The following is a 26087-nucleotide window of genomic DNA, read 5'->3' on the forward strand; positions in this document are numbered from 1 at the left end:
CGTGAAATAGGTTGAATAATAAATAAATAAACAAAATATCACGAGTTTTTACTACAGAAACGCCAGCACATATGGCCATTTCTGTTTTGTTTTTTTTTTCAAAAACAATGAGAAGGATGACGATGTATTTTTGTAGTTAAAGTTAGTCATGAATTTCTAATAATTAAAATATTATTGAAGCATCTGATAGATTATAAATAAACTTAATTGAATCATTTTATTTATAGCTAACGTAACGATAATAACATACATTTCTCATTATATCGACTAAGTCAAAATTCGTGTGCGGCTCAATACAAATATGGCTCTCAAATGTCCGGCATAATATGGATGTACATCCTCTTCCCGGACAAATAGGATGTCCGGTTTTGTACGGTATTCTTGTAGTCGTATACTAGCTGTTGTACGTTGTATCGTCTATTCTCTCAATCTAATTATTTTTAAACTTCAATTATTAAGAAAATACTCTCACAGTTTTGTTTTAAAAAAAATAAAGTAAAAATATATTTTCAATTGTTTTTTTTTCACGTAATTGAAAAATATAACAAAAGCTGTCCAATTTTTAATTTTTCAAATAGCTGTAATTACCGAATTACTTGTATAATTCCAATTAGTTATGTATTTATATTCTTGAATGCATTAAAATTAGTTAATCTACACGATATTAGTGATTTGCCTAATGATTTTTTAAGTTAACACCCAGAAAAAGACTATTACCTACTCTTGTTAAAAACTTACAATAACTGCTTGAGTTCTTTATTAGATAGTTTAAACTCTTGAAATATTTATCGAAAAATAAAAGAAAATTTAAACACCTGTATCTACAAAAAGAAAAGCGGATAATTCATATTTACTGTCATCTACAGTGTGAAATGTAAAAACATATAACAGATTATCTACCAATAAAAAAAAATCTTATAAGTTTCTTCACCAGTAGCTAAAACATTAAAAAAAACACGGGCCATGCATCAAGCATATAGAAACGTAATGAATGGAGTTGCGGCAAATGTTATCATCGTAGTAGGTTTCGGTAGCCGCGTCGCACCGTCCCTCAGGCAGCTCAGTCGCGCCGCGCGCATCGACCGTTTCACCCGCACTGCGAACCTGCTATCGATCGCTTTGCGTTTGATAACGCTAACGTGTCCAGTGTCCAGTGTTGTGACTTTGTGATTTTGTTATCTGTGTTATCGCTTTTTTAGGAACATTGACGATCCCTACCTTGTAAGTCTTATACCGATACTATATGATTTTAAGTTAATTTTAAGTTTTAATAATGTGATAAAATTTCTACTAAGAATCTTAAATAAAATTCAGTTTCAACTTTTAATTGAAATTAATTAGCTATTTTTTTAATTAATACATACTTATGTAGAATTTAAGTAAACTTTATAAAATACACACCGACGATGTTTTTTAAGTCATATAGAAATTGTAACTTAGCTTGTCATTACAATGATTTAAAACTTTAAATGTTCTTTGCATTTTGATCTTTTGAACCACTTTATCGCGGAGTTAATTCCTAGTTATCTTGGATTGATAAGTACTCTTGAATTGCACATTTTATTAATCTTTAAAATAAACCTCGATGAGTTGACAATGAAAGTGTTTTAACAATTAAATATTAGCAAAGCATTCGAAATTAAAAAATCTTATACTTAAAAAAGCTTTATAAACCCTTACTAAGTTAAAATCAAGTACAAGTTACTGAAAACGAGAGACACTTCTAGTTGTTTAAGCATCGAAAAACAAGCTTATTTTTACACTCAGGGACCGACAAAAGAGTTAAAGGGAACAGATGCTATAAATGAAACAAACCAAGCTTTATTTCAGTACAAGGTAATTTCCTTCGTCGAGTGTTGTACGCGGCATTTGTTTGGTACCAATACTCAATGTTGAGATGTATAAATATTCACCTTTACTGTTTTTATACATTTGAATCAATCATTAATGCGCTTTTATCTTATTACTAGCTATCGGCCGCGGCTCCGTCCGCGCGGAATTAAAAAAAACTATTGATCGCAGCGTAATGTTATATAGCTTAAAGCTTTCGTCTATAAATGGACTATCCAACAAAAAAAGAATTTTTCAAATCGGACCAGTAGTTCTTGAGATTAGCGCGTTTAAACAAACAAACTCTTCCGCTTTATAATATTAGTATAGATGATTCATGATTACAATATTATTTAAATATTGTTTTAATGTAAATACATAATTTACATTATAAATAATTGTTGTAAATAATTAGTTTAATATACCATCAGTTTAATAAGAAGCTCTCGCTACACAGTTGGATTAAGGGCCCGATACAAAAGGCAGTTATCCTAGAAACCGCGCGCATCGTGAGAAGGTTCCTGTCTGCAGCCCTGACCACTGGTTGTTTGAGTCATGGGATTCCGCAGCCGGTGGTGTTCAGTTTTTAATATAATATGTTTTGTATATATTTTTTTTGGATATGAAATGTACTATATTAAAAATATGATAAATAAATGAATAAGTAGATTACAAAGTTTAATAACTACGCACAATGTTTTGGCCAACATGATCTTTGTATTTAAAAATAAGTAACAATTATTGTACTTTGAAAATAATAAGCCTTCTTGACTTTAAGTTTTTTTATCAAGTACGTAGCTTTTCTTATTATAATGTTCGTCACCTATTGCAATGTAAATCTTTATATTTGTGTTCCATAAATTTTAGACCAGCCCTACGAGAAAATTTTAACCAATCCACTGTTGATCTATCTTTAATTATCCGAATTCATAAAACGTTTAAAGAACACCAAAAGTTATATAAGCCCTAGTATAATTTAATATAAATATGAATGAGAAAAAACGGCCTTTAATGACAGACACTTTTATGTCGGAAGCTCTAACGATTCCCTGGCGTCATTAGATTTATAATAAACATAGGTTTGTCCAACTCCTCTGTGATTACCTTACCGGGAACTCGGCGCATTTCCTACTCGCATACGCTTTTTATTTGAAGACATCGTCTTAATGAAGACTAGTACCGTTAAAAATCCTCACTGACCATTGTATGTTGTCTATTAAACTGAAGGAACATTGCATTTTGATTAGACCTTGTTTTAAATAATATTTTAGTAAAATTATAGAATTAAACAATTTAAATTTAAACAACAAAAATTAACATGAAGGTCTTAAGTTATTTTTTTGTTATATTTTAAAAGAATCGATGGAATGGTTATGAAATTTACTTATCTTATTTTACTAATATTATAAATACAAATATTTGGATGTATGGATGGATGCATCTCGCTGAAATTTGACATAGATGTAGAACATAATCAGAAATAACACATAGGCAACTAAGTTTTTTTTAATTCCGCGTGGACTTAACAGACGAGAGCTAGTTATTTATATCTAAGATTGTTATAATCTTAATAATTTTGTATGAATATAATGTATCTGTATAAGATCAAATTTGTACTTAATAATCTGTAGTCTGTTATTAGTTAAAATTACAATTTAAAACCAAATCAAGAAATATAAATATCACTAAAACTGACACGATATGTAAGTTAATCCCAGATTATTAAAGAACATATTTCTTGTAAGCAAATATGGTATGTAGGCCATATTAAGATTAGCTTTGGATCATTGCCACTCGAGTACTGAAACTAAAGCACATGACAGTTATTAACGATAGCACATGTGGACGAATGTACATAAAAAATGTTTTCAAATGACACAGAGAGGAATTGAACAGCCACAGAAGTAACTCGCATTGCAATCTGCGCCTGCGACCCAAATGCCATCCAACCGTTTCGTTATAGCCTGTTCAATTCATTACGAAGCGTAATTATATATGTATGTACGTATACTACACGTCCTTCATAACGATTTAAACAAAAACCTTTTCTTTTACCTCGCTCGCTTTATGTTTACGATTGAAATACTAACTTGTTTAACAAATTTAAAGCTATGAACAAAAATTATTCAATTCATGTAAATTCTATCCTATAATTTAATTAAATATCCTATCCTTTTTATTGCTAGATATTTATCTTACCGTCTTAATGTGTTAAAATAAAAAAAAATTACGTATAGTTATAATGATTTATATTAGTGGAATGGTTAGGTATATATTTTTTTTATTATTCTGTCTTTACGTCGTCAAATTAATTTACATAAAAAAAACATTGTTAGCTTTTGTCAGAAACAAACATTAAGTATATTCGTTCTTTCATTTGTCTTTTCACAAATTCAAAATGCGTCTAATAATACGAATTAAAATTTACTATAAGACGTCTGGTTCCATCTAATCTGTTATATCGTGGAAAGAGATCGTCGCGTTGATGCAATTTAAAATCTACTTAAGATTTCTATTAAATTCCCTCATACTTATGTGGTTTTTGTAGAGTCAGTTTCGCAACCGCATCTGCAATCTAATTTAAAACTGTACAGAACCCGTTACGGCAAGTTAAAAAGCTATAAAGCCAGTGCATCGCTTGCGGTTTGACCTGTCCCTTATCGATAATCGGTATTTGATTAAACAGCACGATAACGTTTAAATCGTTCTAACAACTTATTCATTCTGGCTGCGCTTCGCGTTCGTGCTTCGGCAGGGAATTTGCATTCTTAAACATTGTCCTTGCACCATCCTGTTTTCATTACGTATTACGGTAGTTTCCTTTTTGTCCTCCAGAAATTTTAGCTTATTACATACCAACAACCAGATAAATAACAAAGTAATAAAATCTTAATAACCTCGACACTTTGAAGAATTGAAATTGAATAACATCTCTTTATTCAAAATCGGTCAAGAAACTTAGGCTATAGGAGCTTAAAAGAGCAGACGTGTTATCAAAAAACAGAACAACAAAACAACCCTGTCAGTCAGGCAAAAGGTCTATAATTAAAAAAGCAAACGTTTATAGCAATAAAATGAACAAATCTAGTTTACGATGTTGGACGATCGGCTTCTTTATCATTAGCTTTTTTAATGGCTGCAATTTAGCAAGTGGTCATGTTCTTTTCATACTTTTTTTCTCAATCGAATATTGTGAAACGCTTACTATTTTAGACTAATAAAGTTTTATTTATTTTATTAATTATATTTATAATATAAACTATAATAACGTAACCAATGAAAAGAACAGTTTATTAATTAATATGATGACCGGTGAACCGAGTTGCATAACTGATCCAACTTGTTTCTGAAAAATTTAATCTTTAACATTTATCTTATGCTTAATTAACCGTGTCGAATAATTTGAATAACTTTAAAGTTAACAGTTAAAAAATGTCGGTACATTCCAAAGTTCCTTTCTGTCAGAAAATTAATATATTAACTCATTGATATATATAATCCTTCATAAACAATACATATTATGTTGCTTATAGGCGATGACAGTTTAATGAACGAGTAATCTACGCATAAGATCTCAGTATCGACGATTGACTCTCGAAGAATTTACGTGAAATTATGACTTAATAACTTGCCTTAAATCGACCGATTTAAAAACGTACTCTACAATCATGTCCAGAATATGACCAAACTCTTTGATATCGAAAAGATCAATGTACTTTATTTTACTATAATAATATTACAAATGCAAAACATTGGATGGATGTATGGATGGATGTTTGTCACAAGGTATCTCCTAAACGGCTCAATGGATTTTAGGCTCATAGTTTAGAATAACAGATAGATTATTAATTAAGTTTTTGTTCTGCAAATTACATTTACAATGTATATCTTCCATTGCACTCAACGTTGTTAAGTGATCTCTAAGAGCTTCCGTTGCTGTAGATTTTGTATAAGAAATCTACGAATATTAAGCGAACTGAATTACTTTAACGGGCTCCCTTTTTAACTACATCAATAATTGGCGATTGAAGAGGGAACCCATACAAAAATCAGAAAGTTAATCTTATAATGAAGATTTATTTGTCAAACAAATTAGTGAGTAATCAATGTGTATGTAGGATTTTGCAAGAAGCTTTTAGTAACATCTGTTGACTGATTCATTCGTCCTTAACGATGCATAACAGTATCTTATACTCATTTGTCTTCTAATCGCGGAGGCCATGTAAAAATATGTACAGTGGGTGTTAAATATAATTTGACACAAGGTTTTTGAATTATAAGTTAAAAATTTCGAAAATTATACCTCATATCTTTCGTTGTTTTTAAATCATTATTCATAGTAATTATAGTGAAAGATACTCATGTTTTAACGTAATTAATACTTTAAGCCAGTTTTAATTAAATATTTATTAAAATAGTGTGTACACTTATATACTACTTTTACATTAAGTTATATTTTTGTGTACTTTGAGTTTGTGTACGCTACTTGGTTTACTAAGGATGATAATTTTAATTAAGTTAGCTAAAAGGTCACCGACTGCAAATAGCATGAAATGCAACTATATTTAAGATTTATGTACTAGAAAACGAAATAAGTACATTCTTCGAATTCGCTTCCTTGAATGTTGTCTTTTCTTATGTAGAAAAATTAACAGTGGATAGATTACACAAAAATATTATAGTAACTCATTTATCTTAACTAACATAAAGGTAATTACGTACTTAATTAAGCCACCGGTTCTGTATCTCATTTGTAATCGATTATATTTCATGATCATTCGAAATATATCAAGAGAGTTAGTAAAATAATAAAGCAGACGATTCGAGTTCAAACGCGTCGTAATACCGGAAGCGAACTGGTCGTAAGTGGATTATTAAGAATTAATTGCTATTGAAATTAATAACAAGATGATCGTGAGCGAATGTCGCTACTGAGAATGCTCGCTTTTTGTACACCCATTACGTTTATTAAGTAAGTTGCGACTTTCACTGGACACAACTTGTTATTACAAAAGAATCACGCAATCCTTTTAGGTAACTGAATACCTACACTCGGTTAATGAACGCTCATCAAGTTACGGTACCCTAAGCTCAATGAAACATGACGATTGTGCTCCATTGCCTTATACACCATTTGACAGCGCTCCTTGTCGCACCAACTCATGCGTGACATAATACGAAGCAAGAATACAAATCGATATACTCTCTGTCTAGAATGAGACCCGCTAAAAAATGTATACACAATGTATGTGTTTCCTGGGTTAGTTTTAAAAAGTGACTCGTAACTTATTAATTAAAATACATAATGTATTTTTATATGAGTTAGTAGCTCAGTTGCTTAATTTATAACTAATGATCATCTAAGGTTCGATTACCAAGATATAAACGTGTACAGTCAGCTGCATAAGTATGTATACATTTACAAAGCTTCAGAAACTTGGTTTCGGTTTCAAAAATATGTATGCACGTATCCGTCCTTATGTTTCCAACTATGAACTCTTGCTATTGCCGAAGACGTGCGAACGTATTTTTGAAATCGAAACCGTATGCGAGTTTCTGAAGTTTTTAATTGATTACATATTTATGCGGCTGACTGTACTTGGCAATTAACTCGATTCTTCCTTTAACCACGCATATTTACTTCATCGATGTGATGTGCTGTGATTTAAAACATAATATCATGCTGGTTTATAGAAAGCAAGCACTAGTAATTACAGTTCTATGTCCGCTACTGCGGACATCGATCAAGATTATTAGTATATTATATATATTACATTATATTTAGTGTACTGTACAGAAAATTAGTTATCACAAAAACTTTACGATTAACACGTAATATAAATACATTTTTTCTTAATGTTAATTTCTTTAATCAAATCTGTTAATGAAATATACTTTCTCTATGCTATTCCGTATCACTATTATGTGCGATTTATGACATATAATTACATATTTTTAATGTCCGATAGTAACTTTTATGATATGCTAATATATGTATATCTGTTCCAACTTCACGCTACGAGAGTTTTGTTTTAACGATGCAAAGAAAGCAATTAAATTTACCTATTCTATTTACGACTCTGGGTGTAATAAATGCCATCTTTATCAGTTTGTTGAGCATAAATTTGACGTTCCGTGCAAGTTGACATTGCAAGCGGTCAGGTAGAAAACGATGGGACGAGGACGGTCATTTTAGTATATTGACACGGACGAGGATCATGCAACTTGCGAAATACTTTTATGCTTTTTTTATTTATATACATTTAAAGACAGTAGGTTCATGTCTCTATGCTTTTGATTATAATACTAATTGATGCAGTTTTTAAATGTAAACATAAGTAAAAGTTTTAGAACCTCCGTAAATTAAATTGATAAATATTTCACCAAAATTTATTTTTAGGCTCTCGATGGTCCGAATTACTAAATTACAATAGCAGTGTGCTGAGCCACACATTAAAGCTTAAAATTAAATTATCTATTGTTTCTCTTTTAGTTAATGTTTTCAAGAATGGAATGCCAATAAAGTAAATGTGGTTTTGAATGCTTTTACCAAAAAAAAAGCTTCACTTATTCCATGACCGTGAAGCGTAACGGACGTCTGGAGATAATTGCTTTAATTGCTGGATTGTTAATATCAAACGCGGAACAAATCACATCTCGCCGACGTGAGTTCCGGATAAATATATCGTGTTATGATCTACTTGTTTTCAAGAAAATCATTACAACCTCCTTCCTGCAAATAATACTATATAAAGAAGAGTAACATTTACTTATAGACACATAATTTGTGGTAACCCTAAAACATGTTTTGGTGAAAATACTTGTTGACATATGATACTTTATTTTTATTTAGCAAATTTTATGTGCGAATTTACAAATTTATGAAAAGAAATAAACTCAAGGATTTTTATGGGTCTTATAATTTTAAAAATAAAATAATTTCCATTGGAATACCAATGTAACTCATTTTAACGAAAACGTTATACATTTTAAAATATAGATCAAGGCTAGACTATTCAACGTCAATAATCCCTAGGTTTTCTATCTAGACTTTTCTTGCTATTAAACATAGAATTATGATAAAATGCTGTATTATTTTATCGTAATTCTCAATTTCTTGTGTATGACCGCATTTTTCTCTACGTAGAAACATTAATCAAATAAATAAAATGTTTTATGTTATGAAATTAGACATATACTCAAATTACACTCGCTTTGGTTAGGTCAGAACCTTAAATGCTAGGTTATTCCGTTGTAAATTTACCTTAACAAGTAATTATGAAATACCACGCACTGACTATAAACATAAATCACAACGCTATCGAACGTATTCTTGTTATCATTTCACATTTATTTTAATGCGTGTATAGCAATGCTGTTATCTTTTTAAGATCCGATTTTGTGACGGGAACATTTTTTAGTATCTCAGTGAATCTAATTTGCTTTACGACTATTCTGACGATTAATGTTGTTTTACTCGTATTTTACCCATCTTGTTTATTTCATTTACTTTTCTTTGATTTGATTCGGGCGGATTCTTTTAAGTCAACTCTTACTATCAGCTGGAAGGGCAATGACCTCTTTATCTGTCAGATAATGTTAACAATGGATAAAGGAATAAACAAAAGGGTAGTTACTGTTAGTGTGATGTAATATTTGTGGCAATAAAATCCGAAATTCAATGAGCATAGTATACATTGTTTGCTTTCGATAAAGTGTTGCGGTATGTTAAAGTTTCGGCGGCTCCTAAGCATATAGTTGTAACTCAAAAATTCTGACTTTTTAGAATACTAACTGTCGTCCACGACAAAACAAGGCTATGTTCCATATCTATGCCAATTTTCATCAAGATCCGTTGAATCGTTCTAGAGATATTTTCAAACAAATATCCATCCATCCATCTAAACATTCGCATTTATAATATTAGTAAGATATATATTTTACTATAGGTACAAAATTACACAGCTATGTTCCTACGTCAAAACTGTTCATATATTATAAGTTAATGACTAGACCAATATACTAAACCTTTGATTTGAGGAATATAAAAATCTTTCGAGAAGTATAAAAATCTACATTTCCTAAAAATCCAGTTATGTCTTTTTGCGTTGGACCCGTATTTTTTATTGACGCTTATGTAGTAGATCGTAAAGGTTGAGGTGTGGGCAGAAGGTGGACCCTGGGGGCACAGCTTGTCAATGGCGGCCGCCTACAGGCGCGCGTCGTCCGCCCGCCCACACTCTTGTAAATCGTGAGTTTAACAGTACACGCGACAAATTGCCCGTGGTGTGGACGCACTCATTATATTTTATTGGTTAATATTATTTCCTTTTTCCTGCTACATTCCTTACACTTATTTTAATTTTCTTAAACACAATTACGTTTTAAATAAAATGCAGAGAGAATTTCTGTAAATTAAGAATGTGTATATTAGAGGAAGTTTGAAAGTAGCGCCAGTGATCGAGGAATTGAGGAGCCATAGGTTAGCGTAGTTTGGACATGTTATGCGGAGCGATATTGATCATATGAAAAAAAGTAAAGAGATTGAATGTGAATGACTACAAAGATAGGAAGACCAAAGAAAGTATTGATGGATTGTGTTAAAGACTTGCGTAAGAAGGAGAAGGATTCAGATATGACGGCTGATAGAGATGTATGGAGTAGTACATACTATACCGGGATAAGTGCAGGTTGATGATGAAAGAAAAGACTTTCTGTCACTAGGATATATATAGAAAGTATCCTTCTTTTGGCAGTTGAAACTGTGTTTTTATAATTCACAAGTATATACTCTAAGCAGCAATAGATGTATTTAATAAATGCAGAGCTGCACGCTACTAAAGTAAACATACGTTCGCAGAAACGTGTCAAGTGGGCAGTCGTCTCGGCCGAGCACGCAACCGGGCTACGTAGGTTTCAGTAGTTGACTAACGATGCTTAGAAATGATTCATACGCTTAGAGAGTTTCTACTGGAATTTTTAATATATGTTTGTTAATTAAATTTATATTTTGCTACTGTGCTTCTAGTTTTTGCGATAAAATTATCATTTCTTTTGTTGTTATGTTTATGCGAATTTATTATAAAAGTTAACATATATTACTAATATTATAAATGCGAAAGTTTAGATGGATGCATGTTTGTTGGAAGTTATCTCCGGAACAGCTCAACGGATCGTGATGAAATTTGGCACAGATGTAGAACGTAGTCTGGAAGAACACATAGGCTACTAATAAGGTTTTTTTTTTAATTCCGCGCGGACGGGGGCGCGGTCGACAGCTAGTTTATGCGAATTGATTCTCATTGATTACCGTGACTAAAATTACGAGGAAACTCTCGCTAGAAATTACTCTTAAATCACGTGCGTTTTAAAATTCCCGATACATTTTATAAATCAAACAAAAGAAGTTTATAAAAGACAAACCGCTATCACTCAGCATGCATACAAAGTCTCTCTTCCCGAGGAACACAATTGTTTTTTCATTGCTAATATTTGAATAATATCTCTTGACAACAAAGAAATAAACATTTATAAGAATGGACTTGGAATATTAATAATAAAATAAATTGTATTCTGACAAAGGGATGGTCATGTCTCAATCTTGTGTAGTTTCACGCTCTACGCCCACACACAATGATATGACTAATCTGGGAATCGAAGACAATTATCGGTAAAAAACGTAAATGTTGCAATTTTCGACTTTGTACCTAAAAATCTTTTTATAGACTCCATTAACTGTTTCCTTGAATACATTCCATAAAAACATACTCCAAAAAATGTTGTTTGTAAAGGTCAAATATAATTTGCTACGTACATTGCAATGGAGTACTATTTATTAAAAAATTTGCTATAAAATGTACTGGCGGTTACTCTTTGAGTAGCCTGTTGTGCATAGTTGTATTCGAATTCCTGTCTAGAATCCCATTGGCATACTATTTGTCAGTTTACAGTGATCAACCCAGTTCTAATACAAAATTTATCTGCATCCAGAACTGGGGTCATAGACTAAGACTATATGCATGTCACCAAATGGTTTCTTCATGAGATCTCGCGTTAACTCGCACTTGGTGCACGAATTATAAAACTGTTTAAACATCATATTAAAAGTCATAGTTATGTACACTAGGCTGTGGTGACTCGGTCCACGCAGAAATGGAAAAAAACTGTATTAGTTGCCTATGTGTTATTCCGGACTATGTTCTACATCTATGCCAAATATCAGCAAGATCCTTGCAGCCGTTAAGAAGATACCTTCTAGCAAATATCCAAACAGTCACATATATAATATTAATAAGGCAAGATAATAAACTTTAGTGATTTAAAATTAAATATCATTAACGTGATTACAAAAGACGGAAAATTTATCTAGTGTAGAGTTTTATTTATATATTTTTATAATTAATATTTCATATAGAGCGTGAACTGAACTTTCATTTCTACTTTAGAAGATTTTCTTTGACGTTAAGTTTTTCAGTTCAAAACATTTCTGACTTTTAAATAGGATTCCGGGTTCTGACGAAAATAAACCAAGCCGCGTGTAGAAATATCCGCGGAAGTGAAATTAATTTTATTTTCAACTCAAGAGAAACTGACACTTTTTGTTGACAAAAATCAATTAAAATAATATTCATAAAATCATACTATTGTTCTTTTGTATTAAGTTTCGCTAATTGAATAAATGTCTAAACCAAACTAATCCTACTCCATTTTCTAATAAAAGTTTGTTAGTTAATAAATATAGATTTTTTTTTTATTAATAATGTTATAAACCTTACTAATAATATAAATGCGAATGTTTAGATGGATGGATGTTTCTTAGAAGGTACTCCACAACGCTTCACGGATCTCGACAAATTCGGTATAGATGTAGACACATAGGCTTTTTTTTTCCAGAGGGGAATGCTTTATGCATACTCCATGTAGTTTTGTGGGATTTCTTCCGGATGGGAAGCATACCCACTAAACCCCTCTGTTCCTCCTATGCATCATGGCGAGGCCGCGGGCACGCGTTCGCTTTCGTCCGCGACCTCGCCTGAGAGACAAATTGGCTACTAATTAAACAAATCTTGCGCGGACGGAGTCGCATGCGACCGCTAGCACATAACAGTCATTCATCAATTCTAGTGATTCTTAATAAATGTCAGGAAACATTAATCGAATATTCACATAAAACCATACTCAAAGTAAACTGAACATGGAAAATAACCACAAATAGCTATATGCAATAAACGTTAAGAACTAATTGTTACACAAATAAAATTTCATGTTCAACAATAGTCAATATTTAAACAAACAGATGGCTCAAACCGTAATGTTGGTAACAAAAGACAAGAAAAACTTGTTTTCGGCCAGTAAAAAGCCATTATTTACGAAGAAATAACTACATTTTCGTATCGTACTACACGTTCGAATTAATAGTATACCGGGATTACATGAGGGTAGAACAGTGAAGTCGATTAAAAGACATTGCAGTACTGCTATTGTTTGATTGCTTACTGTCTAAACGAGTCCTGTTGTGTCTATTGTCTTGCGATTCTACCCTCGTGTGAAAGTAGCATTAGCGACTCTTTCAACGCCGCTCCATTGTCCTGCAATAGATGAGGATAAAACAAAACTACGTGAGGGAATTTTTATGTTTCCTATCCCTTACCACTGTTGTACGTTGGCGTTCTGTTTGTGTTTTTTTTTCTAATTTTCAAGCATTTTGCGACGTACGTATTTTCTCAAAGTTTTTATTGATCTCACAAAAATCTCGGCTTCTTTATCGCGATATTTTTTGTGTCCTATTCTAACGATATAAATAACTTGAGTACAACAAACTAGAAATACGCATAAAAAAACTAAAAAACCTACGCAAACGTGAAGTGCAAATGGGTTATTTAATTTTTCAGTGAACCGTCGCCTGCGCCGTCGCAGCCGCTCCATGAGCATTCCTGGCATGAGGTGAGTCACGTGCCTTATTTATAAATATAACACGACTAATAACATAACACATGTTCCCTACTCTACGCTAATAACGGTTCAAAATAATCCAACAGTTTTGTACCTATAAGTGAAGTATCCAACACGCGTTTGATACGGAACCATCGAATGAATTAGCTTCCAGTGTGTCATTCTTTTAAACCAGTATAGTTATAAACTTCCTTTATCCAAACTTAAGCCAAATTAAGGCAATTGCCTAATTCATAGTAATTATTATAGGAATTTAAACCGATTACTCAAGGGAATTAGTCATCAACAATTATTACTAATTTCTAAAATTTTATTATTCTTTAGATTTGGTTCTGTTTTAATGTTGAATCAATTCAAGTTGACTATTAATTTATGTTATAATTCTGAACACAGGAAATCGTTTTATTAAATAATTTAATAATAACTAAGAGATAACGAACGCCCATTGCTCAACATGCGTCTGTTTTAAAACCAAACACGTATATCCGTTTATTATCTCGTAACTGATTTATTGAGATAAAATACTAAAATCATAAACCACTCTGATTACTTGCTCATAAGTAAATATAACATAGAACGCAGAGTACTTTAATAGTTTACGGATAACATGTTTTTTTTCTAACTGTTGTCTTTTTATACCACAAGGAGGCAAACGAGCGAGCGGCCACCAGAAATCTCTGAAACAGCAAATGACCGTTGCCTACCTTTAACCGACGAAGGAGAGGATGCACAGAAAGAAAATATTTTCCCTTTCCATGCTTCCTCTCATACGGAAAGTCCACTTCCACTTCCCATCCTTTCCTTATAAGAAAAAGGGTGGGATGGGAAAGAGGACGAAATAAGGCCTCCTGGACGCACACTCATCAGAAGAAACGCGGAATTTCTTCCAATTCACGCCTGTCTTCTGTGTGGTCGTGGTATTTCACAGGGCGAGCCGGGCCAATTCGTGCGAAGATGTTAAAGCGGGCTCTACCACTATTTGCCGGATTTTTCAATTGCTCAAATAATAATGTTGTTTAAGTTAAACAATCTGATACAATTATATCGTGGAATATCAATATTACTTAGGATCTCTTATTAAGAAAACTTGCATTTTCCTTCTTCCTGAGTTGTTGATGTAAGCGTCAGTTACCTATTCAGTCATCTGGACGACACGCTGTCCATTTGTTTCACTAAGGATTAATCTTTCAAGGAACATATAACTACAGGTAAGTCGGAACGACAGGTAATTACAAAAAGTGGTCATACGACTCAGGAATTTCAGCGATGTACGCACAGTCCTGGAATGCAAACTATCAAGATGATAAGATGGCATTTGGAGTTCTGTCACGATGAAAGATAGTGGATCTCAGGGAATGGAATTAATTCAGGCCATTCCTAAGAAAATATCAATGGTTCATATAACATTATAAATGTAAAGTTTACATTATCTAGTTACTATTGTCACTTAACACTTTCAGTGCCGCTTTCGTGTAAATTTTCACACACATCGTTGTGGTATGGAAAGTGTTAATTTTTTATAAAATACTTAGTGACTTAACAAAGTAAATATAAAAGTTCTCTACAAATCATTGTAAAAGAACTTTTGCAGTGTGTTATTTAAAAGCTAAACGAAAAACTAATAAACATGCAAATAACATAAATATTAACTGTAAAGCGTTGTAAAAAAGTAATGTAATTCATTTGAAGTCTAAGCTCTTCGCTACCTAACTCGTCTTCAAAGCGGTTTTCATCCGGGCAGCTTTCCTATTAAACGTCAATTGCACAGGACGAGTAAACGCTAAACTGCCGTGCTTGAAATAAACGTGCAACAAGCGTCAACTACTGCGTTATTCTAAGGAAAAAGACGGTTTTTTTTAAAGTAAATGTTATGTTTCTTGGAGACAAATCCTTCCAAGTTAGTCGTGAGTTCACCATTAGTAAATAATCACTTATATTCCTTAACGCGCCTGTCTAACAAGTCAACGGCCCTCGAACAAGACCTAGCGCAAGCTCACTTACTCAATACTAACAAAGCTAATATTTATTCAAGAGTTCTCTCTAATTAGCAACTAAAACACTTCATACAAATTACATGTTAAGATTAAATTCCACCTACATTTTAAGGAATTTTTAAATCTTTTGTTTGTTTTTTAATCTAAGTAAATTGATATATCTAATAACGATCTAATTAATTCGTGTAAAGAATCATTATAGTTAGCTAACCCATTATCTACGTCGTCCTTAATTTGAAAGAAATGCATTAAAAATCCCAATAAAATAATCATGTTAATAGACCTCTAATAATACTCAGAATACTAATAATTTAATTACTCGTTGATGTCTTTAATTAACCTAATTTACACATGACAACTATCAACATCCATGACTATTCTAAAAACAAAATGTTTAAGAAAAAACGAAAGCCGACTTAAAAAAAACAATCGCAAATAAAGCATACTGAAACAATCTTCTGAAACCAAAAAAAAAACATTCTGAAACAAAATGTGCTAAAAAAAAACAAAATAATGCCATGAACAAATTCCCCCGAAAGCAATAAACTTCTTTTCTTTCTCGAAATATGTCTATACTTTACAATTATTGTTATTTCGGAGTCGGTGTCGGCCTGGTGTCTTAGACCTTACGTTTAAGGTAGAACTAGACCGAAACTGACACAGTATTCTGGACAAAAATATTATGTACACATCATCTTTAATCTGACCTTTTATTGTACATTTTCTCTTCCATACATTCCTATCAATGGTCAAATTCACTCCCTTTTTACTCATTTCACACAATCCATCCATACATTCTGCCTTCTACCTATCTATTATATGTAGTGTAAAAACGTGTATATGACATAATCTGTTTTTTTAAGAATAAGAGAAAAAACAAGATTGTGCAGGAGTTTCGATAAGAGAAAGCCACAGTTACAAAAAATTACATCGAAGTCAAGTCTATTTTTCCGGTAGCGAAGTGCTCAAGCTATCGTCTAGGATATTATGTCTCCGCAGTGGCGCCGTTAAGAAAAACATAATTACAAAGTGCGTAAACAAATCGAGTGAGTGAAGGGTGGGGTCTGACATTGCTCGTCCGCTAGGAATCTTAAGTGTGGAGTAATTTAGAAATGTGCGGGCATGCACACGGTAGGCCGACGACAACCATTTGAATTATGCAATTAGATACACCGTAACCTCTGTCAGCTGGTTATTACACTGTATATTAAACGCTATTTATTTGAACACATGATGACTAGCATTAACGAAATAATTGTTATGTATCATGTACTTGAAATTAAATTAATCTTTTATTTATAAAATCGCTAGCTGTCGCCCGCAACTCAGTCCGCGCGGAATTAAAAAAAAAACCTTTATTAGTAGCCTATGTGTTCTTCTAGACTATATTCTACATATATGCCAAATTTTAGTAAGATATGTTGAGCCGTTCCGGAGATATCTTCATATAAACATCCATCCATACATCCTTCCATCCATCCAAACATTGGCATTTATAATATTAGTAAGATTCAACCTTCTGTTATTCTAATTTCAAACATATGCGATATTATCCCAATTTTAATTCACTTTGACTTTGCTCTTATTTACTTTAACTGTCCTTTTAAAAAATCGCTCAATCTCAAACGTTATTTATATGCCAACCTACTAATAGAATAGGAATGTTGTCTGACCGCATGTAGCACGGACAAGAGGCCATGCGATGTATAGGCAATAATTACTGGACCAGAGTAAGCAACACTTACGCGCACGCAAAACGCGAGCTCTTTGACTATAGTGAAAAAACGCATATCGTGTAACTTATGAAATAATTACGTTTACATTATAGTAATCAATAAATTCTTGTCTAAATTGAGAGATATATTTAACTATGCAAATGTACAGATAACATTTCCTGAAGCAAGAAGAAGAAGTAGAAGAAGAAGTTTTATGGTCACGCTGATGCGACATCACAAGCTTTAGATTTTTACTTAAAGTAAACCGTATCCATTTTTTTTAAAGACAGTATTTCTCAAAACTACAAATAATTATGAGTAGTGGTAATTACGTTCCGTATATTGGTGTTATTGTTGATGGAAAGTATAAGGCAAAAAAAAAACAAATTTTACATCGAATAATGATGCTAGACTCAACCTAACAAAGCATAATATAGCTAAATATAAAATGATTTATTCTCGCCCACGTTCAATAACCCTACTAGCATTAGGGGTTGCTGTAGGGACAGAGGTTTGACACCCTCCCTAATATATTATATTTAATATTAAGAAGTTATTGAGAAAATGTATCCCAGCTGTTGTCTATCAAAACTTGTCTTACTATCGATATTCTCTAATATCATTCAAAAATAGATTGAAATCAATGCTTGTCGAGAGAACATAAGAAGAATTTTTCCAATGAAATATTTTTTTTTTTTTTGTAAATCGCTCTTTGACCTGTAATTTAATCATTACCAATAAATATTGCATTGTATAAAACGCCGTTTAACCGAGACTTTAAAATGTCTTCTAAATCATAATAGAATCCTCCAATAATATAAGACAAGGAAACATATATTTTACGCGCATGATTACTATACCGGTATAAACAGTTAAATATGACAATACAAAAGTAATCTCTAACACAATGTCTTCTTCGTCCGGCCGGAAGATCCCACTTCCTCGGTCGCTACGTGATCATCATTACATAAATCATACGGTCATAAAATTGGCAAAAAAATCGTGATGAATTAGTCTTGACGTGACGCATACAAATAAGTTTGAAATTATGAAACACATGATTTTAAAAATGGTAATGCAAATCATAAAAATAGTGTTCTTCATCCGGCGTTGTTACATTGAAACTAAAAGCATCAAAGTGGTTAGATAAAATGCATTCGCTTCGAGACGATTCCATAGCGAACTTTAAAAATGCATAGAACTGAAAATAACTTTCGATACGTCATGTGATTGTCGCGCGTCGATTTCATACATTTTTGAAATTCTTTATAAAATCGCTTCGAAGCGAATGCACTTTGTCTAACCCCCCTGGATTTTTGCTACAGTATGTTCATACTTTGTATTACGGAGTAATTCGTTGTAATCGTTTAATTTTGCCCTTTACGTTTATCCGTCATAGTAATGTACAATCTTTTATGAATCATCATTTTATGTAACAATCATCATTTAAATCATTGCAATATATACATTTTTTATGTGATTACATCTTTAAGTATATAAACGTACTAAATAAGTCAGACGTAAATAATGTTATTAACAGTTCTAAGTAAAATTAAAAAATGACATCAAGATATACGACCAAGGAATTAGCTATTTATGAATCTTTTTTATTTCTCGCCAGTCCTTTACGGAATCACGACGCACGGACTTACAATAATTTATTTATAACTTCAACGTCTACAGGCAATGCCATTCGCAGCGCGACGCCGTCGCTGTCGTGCGCATGTCGTTAACATATTCTTTTCGACGGATGGTCATTAAAATTATATTAAATACTCATACGATACATAAAGTATAATCGAGTTCATTTAAGTTAAAAATGAACCGCTAGTTGAGGGCACGTTCTAGAAATGGACTTTAAAAGCGGTTGTTAAACAGTACATTGAAACCGCATAGGTTTCCGGTCAACCGACTCGACTGTTGTTACAGACATTAGTATATTATTTATAAGTTCAAAGCAATAAGAAAAGTTGTCAGTAACATTAGATTTATAGAAGACTAACTATCGCCCGCGACTAATTCTGCGTGAAATTAAAAAATCTTAATAAGCTTGTTGTTTTTTCAAACTATGTTCTACATGTGTGCTTTTCACTTGCTTTTTTCTCCTTACACTGAGTAGCAATGAATATATGCTGACTAATGAGTAGTGATTACCTTAAATAAATTGAACTCATTAAAATAACACAACTGTATCCTAAAGATTGTTACCTAAAATAGTATCAGTTTTTAATAATTGAATTTCTTGTCAGAGTAGAGTGCGTGCGCGGTGCGGCGATATGGTTGCGTGAGCGGTCATCATGCGCCTCTTCCGCGGGCCGAAGCGCAGGGAAGTGACCGCGCCGCCCGCCGCGCCACCCGCGCCCCCCGCCGCCGCGTCTCCGCGAAGAGACGCTCCCCCGTCGCACGCCCTGCACGCCCCGCAGGCCCCTCACCACTACACACTCGTCACCGCACTCCCAGCCATGGTTATGGAGGACGATGTCAAGGAAATGAAGAAAGGTTAGTAACTGAGCTAAAGACTCATTATTTATGTCAGTCTTCTAAATGTTAAATGTTTCAATGTCTTGATTTTTTTAGTGTTTGCAACGTGGGGTCGTCGAATGGGCAAGAAGCTAGACATGTTGAAGAAACCTGAAGGAAAAGAAGCTTCCGAAGAAGTACCATCCACAGAACCTATCAACGATGAATCACCGTTGCCTATAACAGGGCAATATAAGAAAAAACAAAATTGGAAAATGGGACGCAGTAGTTCCGACTCGAATGCTCTTAAAAAAGATAATGACACGGATTCAATTCGAAGCGGCTCAAGAGACCGATCGCCAAGTCCTTTCAAAACATTCTTCCATAGAATGGGTTCGACTGGAATGTTAAATTCATCCAAATCTCATTCTCTTAATTCTCATAGAACATCCGAACATAGTTCTAGCCAACCAAATACTCCTTCTCTTTATCGCAGTTGCTCTACCTCTCATTTATCTACTTATGTCAAAGCTGATGATCCCTCCGATGGAATAGACTTGCAGAATAGCGAAAATGACAGTAATAAGTCATCTCCCCTAAAACAGAAACATAATATAATATCAGATGAAAATTTGGTAAGCTCTTCAACAAAGGCGATTAGCTGTGACAATATTCCTAAATTAGAAGGGCAAACAAATACTCTATCGAAAAAACCAAATTTCCCATATGCATTTTTACGTTCAAAATTATCGGTTTTACCTGAAGAAAATAGTATGGCACACAGACCAACAGTTTCTGTAAGGCAAAGCTTTTCAGAAAGAATAGACAGAAGATCACCAAAGTTTAGAAGGGAAAGATTATACCTACCGAATTCCCGTTCAGAGGAACGATATCAAAGCAGTGATAATATAACCGTCCATGATGAAAACATATTATTTAACTCGAATCTGAGAGAAAATTGCGATTTTACAAGAAGCTCTATGAGAAGTGTTAATGATCTTGATGCAAATATCTATTCATACAGGAAAAATGACGATATCTCTAGACGTTCATCAATGATTTCACAAAGGGGACCGTTAGATTATGACCCTATGCTGGTTCCAAGAAACAGAAATAGCCTGCCAGTATATGATTATTGTGCAGGACTGGGATCTTCACAAGAACTTAAAACGGATCTTGCTTCTTCAAACCAAAGCATCCATCAAGAAGTTCTACATGCTCATCGCCTAAGCAATTATGTCAGTTCGAACGAATCGGGATATGATAGCGATAGTCGACCAATGGATGAACATAGTAATCATTCCCCACCAATATACTCATATCATTTAATAAGCGGTACGGCGAGGGCTGACACGAATGTAAGGCACTTTGATGGTAATAGCGGTAACTTTTCAAGGCAACTAAGTTTTAACCAGAAAATAGATGTAAACAAAATAAAAATTCCTGCAAGGCGAAGCTCTACACCGTGTGCACTTTTTCCCGTAGATAAAGATGTATCTTATGAATATGAAAATAAAGTATCCGAAAATAAATTATATGTCAATAATAACTCCAACCAGCAAATTTCAGTAGATTACAATGATGCTAAACCACCACCTCTACCAAAGAAATCAATCAATAAGAAAATGCCATACGTCTACAAAACTGTAACATTGGATGAGCGTGTTCAAACGAGAAGAATCAAATTAATGCATTCCCAAATATTACCAATTCAACATTTGTCTACGCCAAATTTGAATCATAATGACATAGTGACAGAACGGCACATTCAACAACAGCAACCAATGCCCGAAAGAGATATCTTAGGTAGAGGACCGTGTACTAAAAGGTTTAGAAAAATCAGATTACTGAAATCTCGCCTGGATGAAAGTCTCGGAGTTTATCTCGCACAGCATAGAGTAGATTTCGATAATAGTGGTTCCAATTATGAAATACGTTATATTGTGGTAAAACTTGATTTTGATGGAATCGCGCACAGAGATGGACGACTTCGAATAGGGGATGAAATTGTTAATGTAAATGGAAGAGTTTTGAGAGGATTGTCGTCCTTAAAAGATGTTCAACATATAGTTAATTCATGTTCCACTGAAACTAACGTCGAGGAAAAAACTCTATTTCAACGATATCAGGTCGATCTTGTTATGGCTCATGATGAAATAACACCGGTTACTTTAAGTCGCATTATTAACAGTCAACCCTGTGAACCGATATCTTCTCCATCTTCATTAAATGTTCCTCCTGATATAATTTCACAAACTGTGCACAAACCGTCTTTATCTAATCAACTTACAATAGAAACACATTTTCCTGCGGAAGACCAGTACAGTAAACATATTACAAATAATAAGAATTCGCGTACAAATAAATACGAAACTAACCAGAAATGTGAAATTGGAATTCAAGTTAACCATGGAGTGATATCGAATCAAAAAAGTGATGACGAAAAGTTGCTGGAAAGGCGCTATGCGCAACCTGGTTCACTACAAAATATTACGAATATAGAAATTTCAATGAGGTCTTCTCCAGTGCCAAGAAATAAGGGAGCAAACGGTTACAGGCCAATATCCCTTCATAGCTCCAGGCCACAACCGGTAATAGGGAATTACGCAGCGTGCAATGAGAACACATCAAACGAAATCAAAGAGAATACGTCACATTATATAAAACATGTTTCTAGATTATACCAAAACAGATCTTTTGAGAGTATACCAGATCAGTTGCGTAGTAGTAGTCGAAGTAGATTCTTCAACAGAGTTGGATCACAACGAGGTCCACAGAACGTAAACACACACGTGTCTCGGCAACAGGAGTACAACGCGGCTATTAATCACGAACAGCAACAGCATTCTAATGGCTCGGTGCACAAAGCTGAATTCTGGAAGGGGCCAGGCCACAAAAGTTTGGGCTTTAGTATTGTCGGTGGCACTGATTCTCCAAAGGGACAAATGGGAATATTTGTAAAGACTGTCTTCCCAAACGGGCAAGCCGCTGACAAGGGAACTATCTTTGAAGGTAAGGGCGATATCATACAAAATTGAACATATTCGTAAGACAGCAAACTGAGGTTATAATTATATTTTATTTTTGCATTGCAGGTGACGAGATCTTGTCGGTTAACAATGTTCCAACACGTGGGTTAAGCCACGCTGGAGCTATTTCGCTTTTCAAACAAGTTAAAGAAGGAAAAATAGAATTGACGCTTTCAAGACGAAGGTAATTCAATTTATTGCCTTAAACCCTCACTGGGTAACCCCTAAATTTAAATCAAGCTAGTAAAATCAAAAAGTTTCTGAACATACAAGTCTCGAAAAATTCAAATAATGTCAATTCCTTTCAGATATTGTAAAAAGACTTGATTTTTTATCTTGGCATTTCTATTGTTTCATTAGTTATTTTAAAACATCTAATTATTTTCAGAGCACCTAGGTCAAGATCAGTAGAACCTCTTGGTAATTTTCGCGCTGACGGCAAATAAAACAGAACTAAAGGCATTCAAGACCCCAAAGAATTCAACATATTATAATGGTGTGCAATATTAATTTCATCAATCAGCCAAAGGCGAAATTCGTTTTACTCTTAAATCACAGTTTATGTCTCACTTTCTTTGTAATGAATGAGTACGCAGTACTGTTTATAGTATTTCATTAAAAGTACATCGTTGTAACAACGAATATTTTAGTATATAAGCTTATTTGCTTTGTAATATATGTATTTGAATCCTTCTTTTATATTTAAGAGCTATTGTATACATTGTGTTTTTACCGAAAATCTATATCTGGTATGTAATAGATATAAACCAGCTTTATATAATGTGAATACAATAAGACTGCATGTATAATATAATATATAGTAACTTAATATTGTTGTAGTATGAAATATTCTTATGTAGAAATGCTAGATCTCGTTCTAGGTGTACGTTATGTGTACATAATCGAGTAAGTCTTGCATTAATTCATTTCCATTCTTAATTTATCATTTTAACGGAACAGACAAATCCGATACGTTCATTTAAAAATAGACTGATGTTTTAGTTTCTTGTATGTACCTTTACTGCCAAAGTTTTAGACGTAATACAAATAATTTTAAACTTCATATCGACGATTTGTAGATTTAATATACCTATTAATTATTGATGAAAAACATATAGTCTAGCGAGAAAATGTTGAAGAAAAAGAAAAAAAATAAAACAAACGTAACATTTGACACAAAACAGTTTACTTGAACTAGTAGATTTGATGTGCATTTTTATATCCATTTTCAAGAACAAACATTTTCCTTTCTACTAGTAAGTATATTAAATCTATAAAACGAATTCACAACAGATGAAACAAGATGTGTTTTAGACTTAAAAGTATGTGACATAGGTTATGGATAGAAGGAATTCGTAGATGCTTACAAGCAAGTGATCGTAGTAATACAAAAAGTCCATAATAAGGAATAAATCAGCGAACATACTCCGTCCACTTATATTGTTAAATGCAATTGTTGTACAACTTGTCTTCACTGTTACTAAGATGTATTCTGTACTCTATTCAAACTATTGGAACCGTCAATTATATTCAAACAAAATCCATAACCAGACTGCCAAAGGTTTGTCAGTGGTTCGAAAGACACGACTCTTGTAAATAAAATGCGATACGTCTCTGCTTCGACTATTTAAAATAAAAACGCTTACATTGACAACATCTTTTTTATTTATAAATAATATCATGATATAATTAAAATTACGCCAGACTAGATTAACAAGTAAAACTACTTCAGTCGAAAAGATATTGTATCAAAAAAAACACAGAACAGCGGCAGATGCGGAGCGATTGGCTGTTGGGCCGTATTGTATTTCCTTGACCGAGTAACAACTGTCGCTTTACTTGATATCGCACAAGATGGCAACTCCTCTAAGGATCCAATGATCGGGGTTCTTAATTGTTGGTAACCACAGAGGCGTGATAAATGTTAAATCCGTGCGACAAGGTTTTTTGTAAACTGGACACTAAACATTTAAAAAGCAAAATGTAATCTTGTAATGACTCAAAGTGATTACTTATTAATTCTTTAACACTCAAATTAAAAAAAAAACTTACCTGGTACAATTTTGGATCCTTCGGTGCTGTAGAATTTATGGCGTAGACGTGAATCACCGGCAGAGCGGCGTACAGGACTTTAAGCGTGGACTCGCAGAGACGGCTGTTGCGTCGGTCCCAGCCCGCGCCGTCCAAGAACACCCCGTGAACATATACACCCTCCTGATAACACCAAATCGCACATTTTAATTCTCATTTCCACTCCATTATAGGCTCACATTGTAAAACTAAGCTATGGATCTTACCGGCGGGGGCGCCTTTATCTCCTCGTAAATATATTTGGTGACGTCATTGTGCAACGCAACCATATCCAGTGCCCAGCCCTTGTGTGCTCGGGTTACTTCTTGTCTCATGGCTGTCAGAAAACCTGTAAAGAACATGTCAAAATAATATTTATCGAACAAAAGAATCGTAAGAGGATTTACATCCCAAATAAGTCAAGCATTACATTGCTATTTTCTTAACATGGAACAAAAAATGTAACAGTAATATACCTTGTGGATTGAAAAACCCAGTCATCCAAAATGAGAAAGGTCTTGCTTGGAAACACCACGTCGAAAACTGCGTGTTCCTCTCTAAGAACTCGGTAAACCAGAAACCAAGCGTAGAGGATGACCAAGATCTCCTCAGCCAAATATTAGGTACTTTTGCGTCATAAATGTTGTCCAGTGAATCTCGCAATGCCTTAAAACATTAAAATTTATATTTTACTATATCTATGTAAACCGTAATAATAATCTAACCATGAAAGAATATAGGTAAATAAAAATAATAGGCATACTGCATTTTTTATTTTTGTTTAGATTAGGAGATGATAGGAGGTTAAGAGTAATTTTCATGTATAATACATACCTCATTCATTATAATAGTTCCATCAATCGCTAGCAACAGATCTTTCAATGTACTTCTTACCAACGTGATAACCTTCTGCATTCGATCAATCTCTTGTCGAAGGAAAATCACCATTGAATTCAACATTCCATAAAACCTTAGCCTGAAAAAATATGTTAATAAAGTCACTAGTTCATGGAAAATATTCCGCAGCTTTTAAATTA

General features: G+C 33.4%; 2 protein-coding genes across 5 annotated transcripts in view; one reads left to right on the top strand and one right to left on the bottom strand.

Annotated features, from left to right (window-relative positions):
• Positions 1-1077: 1077 nt before the first annotated feature.
• Positions 1078-24628, top strand: LOC106124383 (uncharacterized). 4 transcript variants are annotated; one of them, XM_013321000.1, is made up of 6 exons: positions 1078-1221; positions 13722-13773; positions 19741-19990; positions 20069-22963; positions 23047-23164; positions 23369-24628. In XM_013321000.1, exons 3-6 carry the CDS (start codon positions 19789-19791, stop codon positions 23424-23426), a joined length of 3273 nt encoding a protein of 1090 aa, XP_013176454.1. In that variant the 5' UTR covers positions 1078-1221; positions 13722-13773; positions 19741-19788; the 3' UTR covers positions 23427-24628. The 4 variants fall into 4 exon arrangements, with proteins under 4 accessions (XP_013176454.1, XP_013176455.1, XP_013176456.1 ...); XM_013321001.1 differs by having other exon boundaries at positions 19746-19990; XM_013321002.1 differs by lacking the exon at positions 13722-13773.
• Positions 24628-26087, bottom strand: part of kl-3 (dynein heavy chain 8, axonemal kl-3) — a 29058-nt gene continuing 27598 nt past the window's right edge. Inside the window, exons 85-89 of the mRNA XM_013320999.1 lie at positions 25885-26026; positions 25527-25716; positions 25278-25399; positions 25033-25194; positions 24628-24941 (exon numbers count right to left, since the gene is read on the bottom strand). Of these exons, the coding sequence (XP_013176453.1) occupies positions 24816-24941; positions 25033-25194; positions 25278-25399; positions 25527-25716; positions 25885-26026 (742 nt within the window). The 3' untranslated portion in view covers positions 24628-24815. The remainder of the gene's footprint in view (positions 24942-25032; positions 25195-25277; positions 25400-25526; positions 25717-25884; positions 26027-26087) is intronic.

This window comes from Papilio xuthus, unplaced genomic scaffold (assembly GCF_000836235.2).
Source record: "Papilio xuthus unplaced genomic scaffold, Pxut_1.1 DF825946.1, whole genome shotgun sequence".
Taxonomy (NCBI): Eukaryota; Metazoa; Arthropoda; class Insecta; order Lepidoptera; family Papilionidae; genus Papilio; species Papilio xuthus.